The sequence below is a fragment of the Camelina sativa genome, chromosome 11 (assembly GCF_000633955.1).
Source record: "Camelina sativa cultivar DH55 chromosome 11, Cs, whole genome shotgun sequence".
Lineage (NCBI taxonomy): Eukaryota > Viridiplantae > Streptophyta > Magnoliopsida > Brassicales > Brassicaceae > Camelina > Camelina sativa.
In genome coordinates, this window is record NC_025695.1 from 18,550,452 (window position 1) to 18,565,908 (window position 15,457).

General features: G+C 37.3%; 5 protein-coding genes across 6 annotated transcripts in view; 3 read left to right on the top strand and 2 right to left on the bottom strand.

Annotated features, from left to right (window-relative positions):
- The window catches only part of LOC104723754 (DNA-directed RNA polymerase subunit 7-like protein), a 2,026-nt gene extending 1,296 nt beyond the window's left edge, over positions 1 to 730 (bottom strand). Inside the window, exon 1 of one of the 2 annotated variants that reach the window (XM_010442153.2) lies at positions 586 to 730. The gene's annotated coding sequence lies outside the window, so the exon portion shown is untranslated. The remainder of the gene's footprint in view (positions 1 to 585) is intronic. The other variant, XM_010442152.2, reaches the window with a different exon arrangement.
- LOC104723753 (CRM-domain containing factor CFM3B, chloroplastic-like) lies at positions 876 to 5,093 on the top strand. Its single transcript, XM_019232717.1, has 9 exons — positions 876 to 1,911; positions 2,047 to 2,530; positions 2,607 to 2,737; positions 2,868 to 3,314; positions 3,431 to 3,587; positions 3,687 to 3,979; positions 4,121 to 4,180; positions 4,285 to 4,380; positions 4,482 to 5,093. The coding sequence occupies exons 1-9, from the start codon at positions 1,054 to 1,056 to the stop codon at positions 4,608 to 4,610; spliced, it is 2,655 nt and encodes an 884-aa protein (XP_019088262.1). The 5' UTR covers positions 876 to 1,053; the 3' UTR covers positions 4,611 to 5,093.
- Positions 4,896 to 7,866, bottom strand: LOC104723752. Its single transcript, XM_010442151.2, has 6 exons — positions 7,290 to 7,866; positions 6,906 to 7,071; positions 6,302 to 6,478; positions 6,131 to 6,214; positions 5,580 to 5,661; positions 4,896 to 5,511 (listed from the first exon to the last, which is right to left on the bottom strand). The coding sequence occupies exons 1-6, from the start codon at positions 7,640 to 7,642 to the stop codon at positions 5,087 to 5,089; spliced, it is 1,287 nt and encodes a 428-aa protein (XP_010440453.1). The 5' UTR covers positions 7,643 to 7,866; the 3' UTR covers positions 4,896 to 5,086.
- On the top strand, positions 9,282 to 11,279 carry LOC104723756 (FHA domain-containing protein At4g14490-like). The gene is made up of 2 exons (XM_010442154.2): positions 9,282 to 10,643; positions 10,914 to 11,279. Exon 1 carries the CDS (start codon positions 9,453 to 9,455, stop codon positions 10,635 to 10,637), a length of 1,185 nt encoding a protein of 394 aa, XP_010440456.1. The 5' UTR covers positions 9,282 to 9,452; the 3' UTR covers positions 10,638 to 10,643; positions 10,914 to 11,279.
- Positions 11,437 to 13,229, top strand: LOC104723757 (serine/threonine-protein kinase BLUS1-like). Its single transcript, XM_010442155.2, has one exon. It carries the CDS (start codon positions 11,682 to 11,684, stop codon positions 13,137 to 13,139), a length of 1,458 nt encoding a protein of 485 aa, XP_010440457.1. The 5' UTR covers positions 11,437 to 11,681; the 3' UTR covers positions 13,140 to 13,229.

The window sequence follows — 15,457 nt, forward strand, 5'->3', positions numbered from 1 at the left end:
AAAAAAAAAAAAAAAAAAAAAAAAAAACACTAAAACTGCAGCAACAAGACTAGAGATCAATAATATCTGAGAAAATCACACAACCTGAAGAGATCCTAACGAGATACAAGAAGATTCCTTTCTCCCTTCTCAAAGCAAACCACATAAAACCTTCCAGAGAAATAGACATTTATCCAAGATTCCGACACTAACTTAGCTACAGAAACATATGTAACAGTCTGATCTCAAAAACTCAAAAGAAATATCTTTTGGACTGATGACAACAAATTGGCGGAGGTTTAAATGCCAATTCAAAAAAAAAACGTTACAACAGTAAATGAAAACACACCGTTCGATGCTACTTCCACCATTACAACCTCATTTACAGTGAAACCCAACATCGTGAATATCAAAAAGTTTGAATTTTTCCCTCTTGTTTTCAAAAACAATGAGAAACAGAACCCACATACCATATCGAAACCAAAACCAACCTTTTTATAATAATAACTACATGTCCCAATTTCAACAACAACAACAACAACAACAACAAAGATTAAGGCGAAATTTTTGCAAAAAAATTAAGTAGTAGCAAGAGAAAAATCTAACCTTGAAATCAAAATTTGATATCACATAGATGACAGGAGCCAAGAGATCGTAAGGGCAGAGAGAGAAGCACCCTCAAGAATTTTATCATACAAAACAGAGATTGCTTCACTTCTATCTATTTTTGACTGAGAAAAATATAGATCCAGTCATAAGGCGTACGTTACTGAACTCTCTTCATTTCTGATATTGGGCGCATGTTAGCCATACTCAAATATAAATTTCTATTATGCGCCTTCTTTTGGAATCATGTTCGTTAAAAAAGCTTTGTTCTTAGTCTGGTTAAGATAAACCAAGTATCCAAACAACCCTGTAATCATCTCGAACACCTTTCCCCGCCATGGATAACACAGGCTCAGAGCTTTCGCAGTATCGTTACCTGAAGGAATCAAAGCTCAAGACTTTTTTTGGTGTATCTTTGCGGAATCATATTTTATTTGAGTACCCAATTGAGAGTGTTTTGTGTCAGAAATGGCGATTAGTTCAAGTCGCCATTTTTGTCCAACGACGACGACGACTACTTCGGCGAAAATATTCGATTCGTTGGGAAGCTCCTTCTGCAATTTCCATGGAACCAGTTCATCGATTTCACTCAGGTCTTATAACAGTGCTACTTCGAGGAGATTTGGTTTCTCTTTTATGAAAAAGGTTAAACGATTATCGTGTGAAAGTAGTAGGAATGAGAATTGGAGTAGAACACAGAAGCAGAGTCAGTATGGACCTTCAAAGGTTGTGTTGAATCGTAGAAAAGAAGAGAGATTTGCGGATTTAGGTCTTATCCGTGGTGAGAGTAGTAGTCCAAGTAGTGATGTTGGTGGTGGTGGGAGTAGTAGTACAATGGAGAAGATTGTGGAGAGATTGAAAGAGTATGGATATGTAGATGATGATCAGTTTCAGGATAAGGAAGTTGAACAAGAGACAAGGATTGAGAAACGGTCAGTGGAGGATAGGGTTTATGTTGGAGAAGGAGAAGAAAGAGGTGGATTCTCGGAGGGATCACCGTTTGGTGAATTTAGGGGGAGTGATGAAGTTAGGTTTCCTTGGGAGAAGGTGAGTTCTAAGGATAAGAAGGAGTTGGTAAATGGAGAGTGGACAGCTAAGAAGGAGAGTAGATACTCGTTGGCGGAGATGACTCTTTCGGAATCAGAGATGAACCGATTGAGGAATGTGATGTTTCGAACAAAGAGCAAGATGAGAGTTACGGGTGCAGGTGTTACTCAGGCTGTGGTAGATGCAATTCAGGATAAGTGGAAGAGCTCAGAGATTGTGAGACTCAAGATTGAAGGATCAAGTGCACTGAACATGAGAAGGATGCATGAGATAGTAGAGGTTTTTATTCTTATGAGCCCCCAATCAGTGTACAATGATATATGGAGTTTTTAAATTGAGAAGTAGTACTTTGTTTCTTATGTCCTTTCTTGTTCATGGTCTAGTGTAATACTAATTATGCCTTCACTGTAACAGAGAAAAACTGGTGGTTTGGTGATTTGGAGGTCAGGGACTTCTATGGCCTTGTACAACTACAAAGGCGGCAGCAACAGGCAGGCATCAGGTAACCTGAACAAGCAAATATACAGAAGAACAGAGACATCACCGTCTTCGTTACCTAGAAGTATAAGTACAGTTGATCATAGTGTTCAACAAGTGCATCTTCCTCAGCAGCTAGAGAAGGAGACAACCATTGTGGTAAATAATGACAGAACATCCCAGCAGGAAGTAGACTATGAAGATGAAATAAATGAACTGTTAGAGGGTCTTGGTCCTCGGTACTCGGACTGGCAGGGAGGTTATCCATTACCTGTTGATGCTGATTTGCTTCCAGGGATCGTTCCTGGTTACGAACCTCCTTTCAGAGCACTTCCTTATGGAGTGCGATCAACTTTGGGAACAAAGGAGGCAACCGCTTTAAGAAGACTTGCTACAGTTCTTCCTCCACACTTTGCTTTAGGTATTGGATTTCCTTTATGACTTTTTGTAGAGCCTAATAAAGTCTTTGAAGAGTGAGAATTTCTTTTGATGGACAGGTCGAAGTAGACAGATGCAAGGGTTGGCAACAGCCATAGTTAAGTTATGGCAAAAGAGTTTGATTGCCAAGGTTGCCCTCAAACGTGGTGTACAACTGACCACCAGCGAGAGAATGGCTGAGGACATCAAGGTAATAAGGATTCAGAACCGAATCACATGTAACTGTTATTATATTAATATAGATGTTTTTAGAACAAATTAGAAGGTGTCCATATTTGATGCTAACTGTTTGATATCATGATCTTGGTAAGTGACTGCAGAGATTGACGGGAGGTATGCTACTCTCTAGGAACAAAGACTTCTTGGTTTTCTACAGAGGAAAGAATTTTTTGTCACTAGATGTAGCTGAAGCATTAATGGAGAAGGAGAGGCTTGCAGGGACTTTGCAAGACGAAGAGGAACAAGCACGTCTAAGAGCATCATCGGCTCTGGTTGTCCCATCTAATAAAGCTAATCAAAACCTTGCTAGGACTTTGCAAGACGAAGAGGAACAGGCAAGAATAAGAGCATCGTCGGCTCTGGTTGTCCCCAGTACTAAAGTTAATCAAAACCTTGTTTCTGCCGGCACTCTTGGAGAAACTCTTGATGCAACTGGTAAGTGGGGAAAGAATCTGGATAACGATGATCATGTGGAGGAAATGAAACAAGAGGTTGAGAAAATGAGATCTGCAAAACTTGTCAGGAAGTTGGAAAGGAAACTTGCTTTTGTGAGTTCCTGACTTGACCTTGTACTTCCTACCTGTCAAGTTATGTTTCACATAATGAGTAAAGAGATTTCTCCTGGAATTAAACTGATTATTAAATTTTAAATGAACTTTTCTAGGCTGAGAAAAAGTTGCTGAAAGCTGAACGGGCTTTAGCTAAGGTGGAGGAATCTCTGAAGCCAGCAGAGCAGAGAACAGACCTTGAGGGCATAACTGAGGAAGAGAGATTTATGTTCCAAAAGCTCGGATTGAAGATGAAAGCTTTCTTACTTCTTGGTAAACCATCTTTTTCGGATGTGTTGTGTAGTTGAGTATGTTTGACCTGTGTTCTTTGGGATATGGACTCGTCTGAGAAACTTGAATTTATTACTTCAGGTAGAAGAGGGGTGTTTGATGGGACTGTGGAGAACATGCACTTGCACTGGAAATATCGGGAGCTGATCAAGATTCTTGTTAAGGCTAAAACTTTTGAGGGTGCGAAGAAAGTGGCAATAGCCCTTGAAGCCGAAAGCGGAGGTATCCTGGTCTCTGTTGACAAAATTTCGAAAGGCTATGCCATAATCGTGTATAGAGGAAAAGACTATAAGCGTCCTTCTATGATGAGGCCTAAAAACCTCTTGACAAAGAGGAAAGCTTTAGCACGTTCTGTTGAGCTCCAAAAACGTGAGGTTCGTGATAAAAAGAATATGCAACAACGTTTGTTGATCTCAAAATCTGCAAACTTATCATTGATTTTTACTTTTGTGACCAATCAGGTCAAGAACTTACACTTAGTTTGCTTCCTTATTTTGATACTTTTTATTCAACAGGCTCTTATTAAACACATTGAGGCGGTACAGGCGAAGTCAGAGCAGTTGCGAGCTGAAATTGTATGGTTTGAATTATCTATATATCATTTACTAATCAAACAACAAACGCATATTCTTGTTCTGCAATATTTTGCTAACCCGAGACCTTGAATCCATTCTGTCAGGAACAAGTTGAACTTGTAAAAGAGAAGGGAGATGAAGCGTTATACGACAAACTTGACATGGCTTATTCTTCTGATGAGGAGACCGAAGAAACAGATGTATGATATGCTTGCCCTATAATCTTTATATTTTCTTGAATTTCCATCATGAATGTTGGGTTTGATGTCTTATATTCCCTTGTTATCTTTGTTTCTTGTAGGGAGAGGAGAATGACGTGTTTCTAGATACATACAAAGACGAGGGAGAAGATGGTGAAGAAGGTGAGATCCAGACCAAGGGTTCACTATCTGAAACAGATGTTGGACTTGATTCAGATGATGAACTCTAGGAATCAGATGAATCAGACACTGAGTTTGGTGATGATTTGGCATCCTCCACAACACCAGAAACAACCTCTGTAGATCTGCAGAATGAGGAACTTCATGTGCAACCATAAGCGGTAACAAAGAACGGCTTCTGTGCACTGTGCATTTAATTGCTGCGGAAGATAAGTCTTGACATCTTGCTCGATGTTGATCAATCAATGAGAGATACCAAGTGCGTCACATGCAAAGATTTTAAGCTTTCGGAAGCTATGTAGATTTATATAGTTTATAAAATACACATCTCACTCTCCTCTGTAACAAGATAGGTTTCAAATAATTTAGACCCACAAGTTCAAAGATACTATTCTACATGGTTCACCATCAAAACCACATGCCGTTCTCATAGGAGTAGCAAGAAAAATACATTTCCCTGGGTTATATATGTATATGTTTCTCTTTTCTGTCAAGGGAAGATATAATAAGAAATCGACAAGGTTTTTCACCTACGAGCCAGTCTCTGGCCAGCTCCAGCGAGTAAAGCCTTACCAATGACCCCGGTGTGAAGGCCGCAAGCCAATGCGACACCTCCTACAACAACCCATTTCCAGTCCATTCTCAAATGGTCTCGTTGTCTCCTTGCATAATCCATTGCTCTGCTTCTGTCTTCATCTCTTGATGATGATTCTGCAGAATCCATGTTCAATTTTGTTGTGATCCTTGCCATTTGGGCGATATGTGATAGAGGTGAGCCTGATTTTCTGGCGGCCTGGTAGGCTCGTAAACCAGAGTTTAGCTTCTTGACGGCTCCCCACATGCCATGACGGACACCTAACTTTGCTACATCTTTTGGGATTCCCATATCTTCATAGTGGACTAGGGATACTTCACAAGCTGTTTGCTGTCCATCTCCTTTTCGGGATTCAACTGCAATTGTTTTAAAAACAAATTATATCCCAGCTTAACAAAGAAGACTTGCACTTTAAAAGGCTTACCTGCTCTGATAACCCAACTCGAGAAATAAAGCTCAACACGCCTTGGCTTATCACGCTTTGGTAGAGCTGGATAAGGAACTCCCTACAATATCGAACAGATGTTAGGTATAGTTCTAAGATTTGAGCTTCATTTAGTGCTGGATAAACCTAACAAAGAAGATAACCTTATGCTTATGCATTATAGAGATAAGGCGCTTATCTTCTCTGATATATCCATAAAATGCATCTCCCAGAGAAGTAGAAGCATGTTCCATGAAATATCAAAGAAGATAAGCGCCTTAGTTCTGAGCTTTGAGCATTGTTTCACCATAAAAACTTCATGTGAGGTTTAAGTGAAACAGATGTTGGATTTTTCTTTATTTGACCCATGTTTTTCACTGATATAGTGATGATTCAATGAAACTTGATAGAACTGGAAATTAAGTGACAAGTATCTCCAGGCATTTAGAATTCTCAAAGCCAAACTTTGATATTCTTTCTCCTACAGAGATAAATGCTACACGCAATCGACCCGTGGAAGGCAACAACAAGTTAACGTAGTATGACATTACCTTTGTCACACAATAGTACTTCTTTCCAGACTCCCATATTCTCCGGCCAATGATATACTCTCGGTCACTACAGAAAAAGGGAAACTGCAAACAAAAGAAATTAGTAATGACAACAGTTGTTAAACTGGGAGTTGCTTACTAAGATGACCAAAGTATCAATAGTCCAGAAACCTTTTTTCTCCACTGGACAATCATTGTTCCTGTCTGAGTGTCCTCCTCCAAAGTTTTGAAGTTGGCAAGCATAAAATCCCATTTAGGTCGAAACTCATCATCCCAGAAGAAATCCCTAACAATATCTGGAGTTGCATCCTCAAACACAGTTTGACTGCGATAAATAACTGGACCTGACTGATAAACAATACAACCTTTCAGGCTAAAAACACAAGCAGATAAAATGTTTCTATCATCTAGTAATTAAAAATTCCCCAATTCTATAGAGCAAGAAAACAGTTTCAAGTAAAAAAGAGTCACAAATATGTCACACAAAGGAGTAAATGCAGCAATTGCATCACATAGTGCCCAAAAGGAACCAGAGCTAAACAAGGAAACACAATGAATACTATTAAAAATCTCAAAGGATAAGACAAATAATTACCAATAATCTAAAACCAGGTCTCTGAGTCATATGTGTAACAAGTTTCTCTTAAGGATTCATTTTTACAACAAAGCATCTGGCCTACTACTCAATGACTTAGCTATTTCCTTGATCTACATAATTAAAGTCAGTACCATAACAAAACGGATACAAAGCAAAGAGTTAAAAATGTGAGATTACCTCAGGCTCATGACGCCAAGCCTGGTAGCTCATATTAGGAGTAGTCTTATCCATCATAGGTTGCCACTCCATATTTGCATTCCCAACTTCAAGCAGCTGAAGCAGATGCTCTAAATCATTCTCTGTCACAATATCCTCTGTCACCAATGTTGTATTATTGCTACCCCTGCAGTACAAATACCCTCAGATTATAACCAAAATCAATTAACCCATAAAAAAAAAAAAAGAAAAATCACTTCTTTTCCCCAATGTGATTGCTATACTAAAAGATAATGCAAACTAAATACCTTAATCTAGCTCAATTAAAAAGCAAACGTTACGTTTCAAAACAGAGAACCAAACTTGTATATCTATATTGCTTCAGCTAATATCATATACACTAACCCCGATTCATCAGTTTCTTCAACAGGGGAAGCAGACCCAACCGACGATTTATTAGCTCTGTTGTCGTTCCTAGACCAGATGGTGCGACAAACGGAGAAAGCAGAGAGAGCGGTGAAAGCAAGCCAAAGACGACGAGCACCAAAACCAGGAGGTGCAGTCCAAAGAAACCGAAGCTTAGAACGAAACCCTAAATAGATCAATCCGGTCCATCTAGGACGCCAAGACCATCCGATCAATAAACCGATCATAACAGCTAGCCAAATCGGGACTGCACATAGCAAGACGTCGACGAATGTTTCTGTAAACGAAGGGTTCTTGAAGAAATGCAACAGATCAGAATAAGTCTCATCCATGGCGGTGGGTTTTTAATCCAATTCGGATAAGAAAAAAAAAATGTCAGATTCCCGAAGGAAAATGGGATTCTGAGATCGCCAGAAATTTAAACGACATGAATCATGAGAATCCAAGACGAAGACGAAGACGACGGAGAAGAAGGGATAATATAATTTTTTATTATTTTAATCGAGTTTGGTGATTTAATCGGAAAGAAAAAATGATATTTGCTGTGCTTGAAACGACGTTGGCGGGTGATAAGAGATGATAAGGGGGGATACAGCACGGTGGAGATGACGTGGCGCTTTCGTTGACCGACAATATATTAACTACGCGTCGGATCTAAGCGCGTTTGTGTTCGGTAATGAGAGGAATATACTCTAATAATTAATTACTGTTGTTGGGTTTTAGATTATAGAAGCAACGTTTGATCAAAAAAAAAAAAAGATTATAGAAGCAACGTTTTGTCAAATACTAATGGGTCATTTACTCATTAGGATAAAATTAAAACCCTAAGTGAGGTTATTGGTGTGAGATTTTAATAGAGTTTTAAAGATTTTAAATGTTACGTAGAATCTGTTATTATTAGATCAAAATTTTGTTAAAGTTTAGTGTTATTAGTTTGTGATTTATAAAAAGTCATTTAAAATCTTAACAAATTTGAGTTATTGGATTCAGACTTTTATAAAGTTATTAAAAGCTTTGTATTATTCACCCAGAAATCTAGAGAGAACAATTATAAGATTAGTTTTAGAAAAAAACTCATAATGAAGAAGATAAACAGCTCTACACTTTTTGGCTGATAGCCTGAATAACATGTTCTTCAACCGTCTATTTCCGCTGGTTTATCAAACCCAATCAACACTAAAAATGGAGTTTGACCGTAAGTTGTTGCCAACTTCGTATATGCATAATGATGTTAGAGATTAACAATTTTTTGATAAAAACAAAATATCAAATTAATGGTATTTTATTTTTGTAGTTATATTGATTTAAACCCCTATTTTAGAAATCGTTAGGCGCTAGTCGGGCGGTCGGAGTGAGACTAGTGCCTAACAAGAAAATCGGAGATTAAACGAGAATTAATCGGGGACTAGTTTTAGGGTTATTTTATTAAATTAATAATAAAATTCAAATATATAGTATTAAATATATGAATAATTCTGTTTATGTTAAAAAATATATCAAATAAAATATAAAACTATAGTACTGTTTTTAAAATAACCGTAAACACATAAAAACATAATTTTAAAAGAAAAATTTATGATTTTTCATTAAAATTTATACATTACTTATTGTAAAACATCATAAACTCTTAATTTAAATGTCTAAATAACAAAAATATATATATTTGATTTATATTTGGCTTTAAAAATAATCGGTATATACAAAATTAAGCGGGAAATAATCGGATTAGATAGGTTATAATCAAATTAGACGGGCATAATTGGATAATCGATGGTAGATGGGGATTAGTCATTAATCTAGGCGAAGGGGATGAGTCTAGAGATTTTGCGGGGCATAATCGTTGCTAGACGGGGATTTTTAAAACAGGGATTCAAACCCATTTCATCCTACAATCTACGGGTTAAATACTAGTTATTTATTAGCTGAAAAACCAAAAATATCAAACCGAGTTTAAACGGAAAGTGAGATTGAACAGCATTACCGCAGTTTAAAATGATGGATCCTTTTTTCAAAATTGAGTAAGCACAGGGGCGTGCGAACAAATCTCACACGTGCTAAAGTCGCTTAACCCAAAATTCAAATTGCCATTCGGGACTCAAGTCAAGCTTCAAGGGCAACGGTTCGATTCGGTTACAGTGAACAATGGTAACACCGTCGCTGAGGTTAGCAATTATCAAGGGTCCAAGAGAAGGCGATACTCTAGATTACAAACCCGGGTCAACGATTCGTATCGGTCGAATCGTTCGTGGTAACGAAATCGCAATCAAAGACACCGGGATCTCCACCAAGCACCTCCGGATCGCAGAATCGGTTTCTGGGAATTGGGCAATCCAGGATCTTGGATCTTCCAACGGTACTGTATTAAACTCGACTGCTCTCGATTCTGAGACGCCGGTAGATCTACGAGACGGCGATGTTATCAAACTCGGTGAGTATACATCTGTTGTTGTGAACTTTGTGATAGATGATAATGATGTTCAGGAGGAGCAGAAGAAGAAGCTTCCGCCTCGACCAAGGAGAAACAATAAGCGTCAGGGTAATTCGGGGAAGCGAATTAGGGTTAGGGTTTCCGAAAGTAACGATTTTGGGGATGTCTCTGATGAAGAAAAGGGTTTTGATGTGGGGAATGTGAATAAGCCGAGTTCTAGGGTTAGGAAAGTTAGAAAAATTGAGAATTCTGAGAAATCAGGGTTTTCTGATGGATTAGAAGAAGTTGAAGATTCAATTAAAGTTGAAATTGAGGATTGTGCAATGGGAGAGGAAGTTTTAGGGAGTGTAGTCAAGAAGAGAGTGAACAGTGAGGCTGCAAGGAGCAAGAGCATTGGAATTGTAGAAAAGGAAGAGACTTTAAAGGAGAAGAGGAATACAAGAGCTACAAGAAGCAAGAAGATTGATATTGTTGGGGATTCTTATTTGGAATTGGAGATGGTCTTAAAACGAGCTAGAAAGAGTTGTGAGAAGAAGAAGAAGAAGACAGCAGAGCAGAAGAGCTTTGAAGGTGAGGAGGATACTGATGCTGGATTGCAAGGTCTAAGCTGTCCTGTTGAAGAAGATTTGAAGAATGAGCGTGGTACAGTGGTGGAGGTGGATTTAGGAAAGATGACATTAGGAGCATTATTTAGTTTTCTGGAGGGTCATCTTTCAAACCAGATCAATCAGGAGACAGAAAGTATGATTGAGCCCATGCGAAGTAAAAATCAGAGGGTTCGCGAGTTTATTTCAGAGCAGAGACAAGTTCAGGCTAAAGCGTGTATGTGTTCAATTGGAAAAGTGTGCAGCTGCTATGTTGCACACCGAGCTTCACTTCATGGAATAAGAAACACATAATTACAGGTACAAGTTTTCTTATTTTCTTGGCTGTGTAGCTTAGAGTTTTGGACTGCAATGATTTACTTGCATTTGCTTTGGGTGTGAGACAAAGTAAACAGTGGAGTGTGTTTGAGTAGGTTCCATAAGTTTCAGGCTTGTGCCCATTATATAGTAGTAGGTTTTAAGGACATCGAGACTCATATCTCAGTTTTTTTAATTATACAAGTCCTGTTTCATGGACAATTTTATCTTAGCATACTGATGTTTGAATGCTTGAACAATTCATTTTACCAGATGCCAAGAAGGCTGACGTCTTTGCTCTATTCTCTCTTTCCTTCTCATGTGGTCAACGGCAAAAGCAAGTGCTTCAGAAGTGCCACGAAAAATATCTTTAAATGGGTCTAGATATCTGAATATCTGACTGTAGCTCTAAATTTCTGTGATATGAGGACAGCTATATTGATAGCTCCATTTTGTTTTTGTCTCTTACCCAAGCCTGTAGTGTTTTTGTTGTCACGGGAATGCTCATATGTTACATCAAGCTACCGTGCAATCACACACCCTTCTTCTTCATTAACTCATTAAGTATTCTTGTTAGTTGTTACCATGGAGTGACTTATTTCATTGATGCTAATGTAAATCTCTGCTTGTTTCTGTAAACTTTTTGATCAATTAGTTGATCTTAACTAGAAAAGGGTATGGTATGTAAATGACTGAAGAGTTCTCATGACGTTTGAAGTGGAAAGATTGTGTTTGCCCTTTGGGTCCTTGAAAAGGCCAAAGGTTTAGGATCTCATTAACTAAGGTTAGTTAGTTAGCACTTTCACATGCTTCATCTTATTGTTTCATCAACATATTCATCACCTGTAAGTAAGAGATAAGGTTTATGCTTTTTGACATTTAAGGCTTTTTTTTTTTTTTGGAGTTCACATGCTAAACCAACTCTTTCCTTTTTCACACCTATATGAATAGCCTTATACTACTATTAGCCTCAAAAAGACCACACTTCCACCAAAAAACTAACGATTCAATAACTGAGAGTGTACTCATCTTATATCTCTTATGGCTCGTAACAAGCTCGAATTCCCTCTTGATGCTGAGGCCTACGAGATCATCTGCAAGATAGGCGTTGGTGTTAGTGCTTCAGTCTACAAGGCCATATGCATTCCCATGAACTCAATGGTAGTTGCCATCAAAGCTATCAATCTTGATCAGTCTCGGGCTGACTTCGACAGTCTTCGCCGTGAAACCAAGACTATGTCTCTGCTTTCTCACCCGAATATCCTCAATGCTTATTGTTCTTTCACCGTTGATCGATGCCTTTGGGTGGTTATGCCTTTCATGTCATGCGGCTCTCTTCATTCCATCGTCTCTTCTTCTTTTCCCAGTGGGTTACCAGAAAACTGCATTTCCGTCTTCCTCAAGGAAACACTGAGTGCAATATCGTACCTTCACGATCAGGGCCATTTGCACCGTGACATCAAGGCCGGTAACATTCTTGTAGATTCTGATGGATCCGTAAAGCTCGCTGATTTCGGAGTATCTGCATCGATCTATGAACCTGTCACGACGTCCTCTGGAACCACATCGTCTTCTTTGAGGTTAACTGATATAGCGGGAACGCCGTATTGGATGGCTCCGGAAGTGGTTCACTCTCACACAGGGTACGGTTTCAAAGCAGACATTTGGTCGTTCGGGATAACAGCGTTGGAGTTAGCTCACGGGAGACCTCCATTATCTCACTTACCGCCGTTGAAGAGCCTGCTGATGAAGATCACCAAAAGGTTTCATTTTTCAGATTACGAGATCAGTACAAGCGGAAGCAGCAAAAAGGGTAACAAGAAGTTCTCAAAAGCATTTAGAGAAATGGTTGGTTTGTGTCTAGAGCAAGATCCTGCTAAAAGACCATCTGCAGAGAAGTTGTTGAAGCACCCGTTCTTCAAGAACTGTAAAGGAGTCGACTTTGTGGTCAAGAACGTGTTGCAGACGTTGTCAAATGCAGAGCAGACGTTTATAGAGAGTCATATATTGATCAAGAGTGTTGGAGATGATGAAGAAGATGAAGATGAAGAGATAGTGAAGAACAGGAGAATCAGTGGTTGGAATTTTCGTGAAGACGATCTCCAACTTAGTCCAGTATTCCCAACTACTGAATCAGACACTTCTGAGTCCAGTCCACGTAGAGAAGATCAAATCCAAGACAAACCAAAAGAAGACGAGAACATCACAATAACCGGGTCTGAACTCGGTTTCGATTTGTCAAAGGAGGAAGCTAAGAACCAGGAAGCTCAGGTTGTGGGGTTTGATAAAGATTTGGTGTTAGAGAAACTGAAAGTGTTGAAGAAAAGCTTAGAGCATCAAAGAGCGAGAGTGTCGATTATAATCGAAGCATTGAGTGGGGAAAAGGAAGAGAAGAGTAGAGAAGAAGAGCTTCTAGAGATGGTGGAGAAGCTTAAAATTGAATTGGAGGCTGAGAAGCTAAAGACCTTGCGTGCTGAGAAAGATAGTGTTTTAGGTTAACTGTTGTAAACTTGTTAGTATTGTTATCGTTCTATGTTAAATCATTTAGGTGGCATATATTCTATATCTTTAATTTACAAATTTAAGAAATTTAGGGTCGTATTGCCAAACTATAAAAAATCTTTTTCCCTAAACAACAAATTTATATTCCCTCTTCAGAAAATTAAATAAAGATCAATATTAAGCAAAATACACTACAACAAAATGTAAAATTAATTTTACAAAGACCAATATTTACTGATGCGAGTTCTTAGGATCAGTTCTACTTTCATATTAATGATGTACTAATTTTTTTTATTGTATTTTGCATTTTTAAACATCTTAATCTTAAAAGAAGAGAAAAAACTTAACATGGATTTCCAAATAACGAAGTTTTAAACTAAAATGCTCCTTCTTCAAGTACTACCACCTTTACGATCATGGGCTAACAATAGATGAATAAGTTGGGCTGAAAATACTAATTCCAAAATAATTCATCCTCTTGTTTCTACAAGCGTAAATAACTGACCCCAGTCGGTTCTAGTCCCTTGAATTTGGGTTTGCAAGTCATATATCCTAATCCCATCTTTGATCAATCCGCTACAATGAATATACTCATCAGTCATCACATATGATTACAAGAACAAGATACAGTATGTCGCAGCATATTGGTGTCGGACCTGTCGGTGTTAAAATCGCCGTTGTCCTATCACTCGAGTTCAAACGTACACTACACAATACCGGGCACAATACATATTGTCATATTATTAACAAACAAGTCACTGTGGATGGGTATAGATTTAATATTTTCGTAGTTATGTTAAAACATATTAGTATATTACATATGCATAACATGTTATAAAGTATTCCAAAAAAATGTATAAAAACATGTAAGAGTGATGATATACGTTAGTAAAAATAAAAGAAAAAAGATGAAACAACATTATACTATTTCATTTTTATATTAAAAGATTACAATAAATGTTAGACAAATTTGGAGGTGAGGGTTGCCCGGTATCTACGGGAGGAAAAAGCAAGTACACGTGAGGATATGTTGAATCAGTCAAAAGCTTCAGTTTCCTCTTTTGTCTTTGTTTCAGTCTTTTGTTGCGCCTATCCTATTTTTCTTTATTTTTCTCCTTTGGAAATATAACAAAACACCAATCTTTTCTCTTCTTTTGTTATAGTAACCTTTTTTCAAATATATTTTGTTTTCACAATCTCTCTGTATATGTATTCTTCTAAATTTTCAGTATACAAGAGTCTAAAATCAAACAGAAATATTGATAGTGGCTTTTGAGTTTTGACATAACTTAGTTTATATGACGGAAAATGACATAAAAATTGTGTGACATAATAACTTTAACTTATCTAACAGATAAATAACTAAGCAGATTTAGTCAAAATTATATGAATTTTATCATTTTCAAATTAATGATAACTACCTAAGAAATTACTACTCCACAAATATTACACTAATACATAAACTAGAACCAAATAATGAATTACTATTTTTTGATAGTTAGCAAAGAGATATTAACATGTGGGATCGATATCTTACAATGTCAATACGCCTCCGATTACGCTTTGTCCAAATGATGTGACCCACAAATAAAATCGGGTTACTGTATTATGTATGTTTAATTAGGTAGAAGTTAGAATCGTAGAACTTAGCTTAATGTTAGTTTATCCTACTGAAAATTTTAAGTAGTAGCAAGAAGTATTATTATTATTATTATTTTTAACAACCTATTAATTTCTAGTTTTTTTTAACCAAACATTAAATTAAATTAAAAAATTACTCTTAGATTGATTGCCCAAACAGAAGGATAAGAGCTTAGATTAATTTCTAGTTTATGTTAGCTTAATGTTAGTTTATCGTTTTAAGCAAGAAGCTGGATTTAGATGAGTAATATCCAACTTTTAATCGCTTTAATTTATAGCCCAAATTTTAGTACATATTAGGAATAGGACAACCTATATATGTTTGTTAAAGAAAACGTACAAAATGGTATGTGACTAGGGTTAATCAACAACCTTTAATTTGGACGTTTCATATATATTAATATATTTTCTAATTACTTTCTTTTTGAAACAAGTATATATTAATGCAATTGCGAAGTGGGAATGATGTAATACAATTGATGGAAATCTTTTGTCTAGTTCAATCATACGAATCAGCTTATTAATTAGACATTTTAAGATTCCAACCAATTGTAAGTTTACTGATATTTTCGGTAACAAATGATTCCTTTGTGGTGGATAGGAGAGTCTCGTCAAATCGTCAGGAAAAAAAGCGAAGAAGAGTGCTTTAATTAGGATGAGTCTGTCTTTAACCT

Coding starts and splice junctions, on each gene's coding strand:
- LOC104723753 (XM_019232717.1), top strand. CDS start 1,054: ATGGCGATTAGTTCAAGTCGCCATTTTTGTCCAACGACGACGACGACT. Junction 3,315..3,430: donor TGGAAAGGAAACTTGCTTTT/GTGAGTTCCTGA, acceptor GAACTTTTCTAG/GCTGAGAAAAAGTTGCTGAA. Junction 4,381..4,481: donor AGGAGACCGAAGAAACAGAT/GTATGATATGCT, acceptor TGTTTCTTGTAG/GGAGAGGAGAATGACGTGTT.
- LOC104723752 (XM_010442151.2), bottom strand. CDS start 7,642: ATGGATGAGACTTATTCTGATCTGTTGCATTTCTTCAAGAACCCTTCG. Junction 6,215..6,301: donor TTGTCCAGTGGAGAAAAAAG/GTTTCTGGACTA, acceptor TTTTGTTTGCAG/TTTCCCTTTTTCTGTAGTGA. Junction 5,512..5,579: donor GAGTTGGGTTATCAGAGCAG/GTAAGCCTTTTA, acceptor AAACAATTGCAG/TTGAATCCCGAAAAGGAGAT.
- LOC104723756 (XM_010442154.2), top strand. CDS start 9,453: ATGGTAACACCGTCGCTGAGGTTAGCAATTATCAAGGGTCCAAGAGAA.
- LOC104723757 (XM_010442155.2), top strand. CDS start 11,682: ATGGCTCGTAACAAGCTCGAATTCCCTCTTGATGCTGAGGCCTACGAG.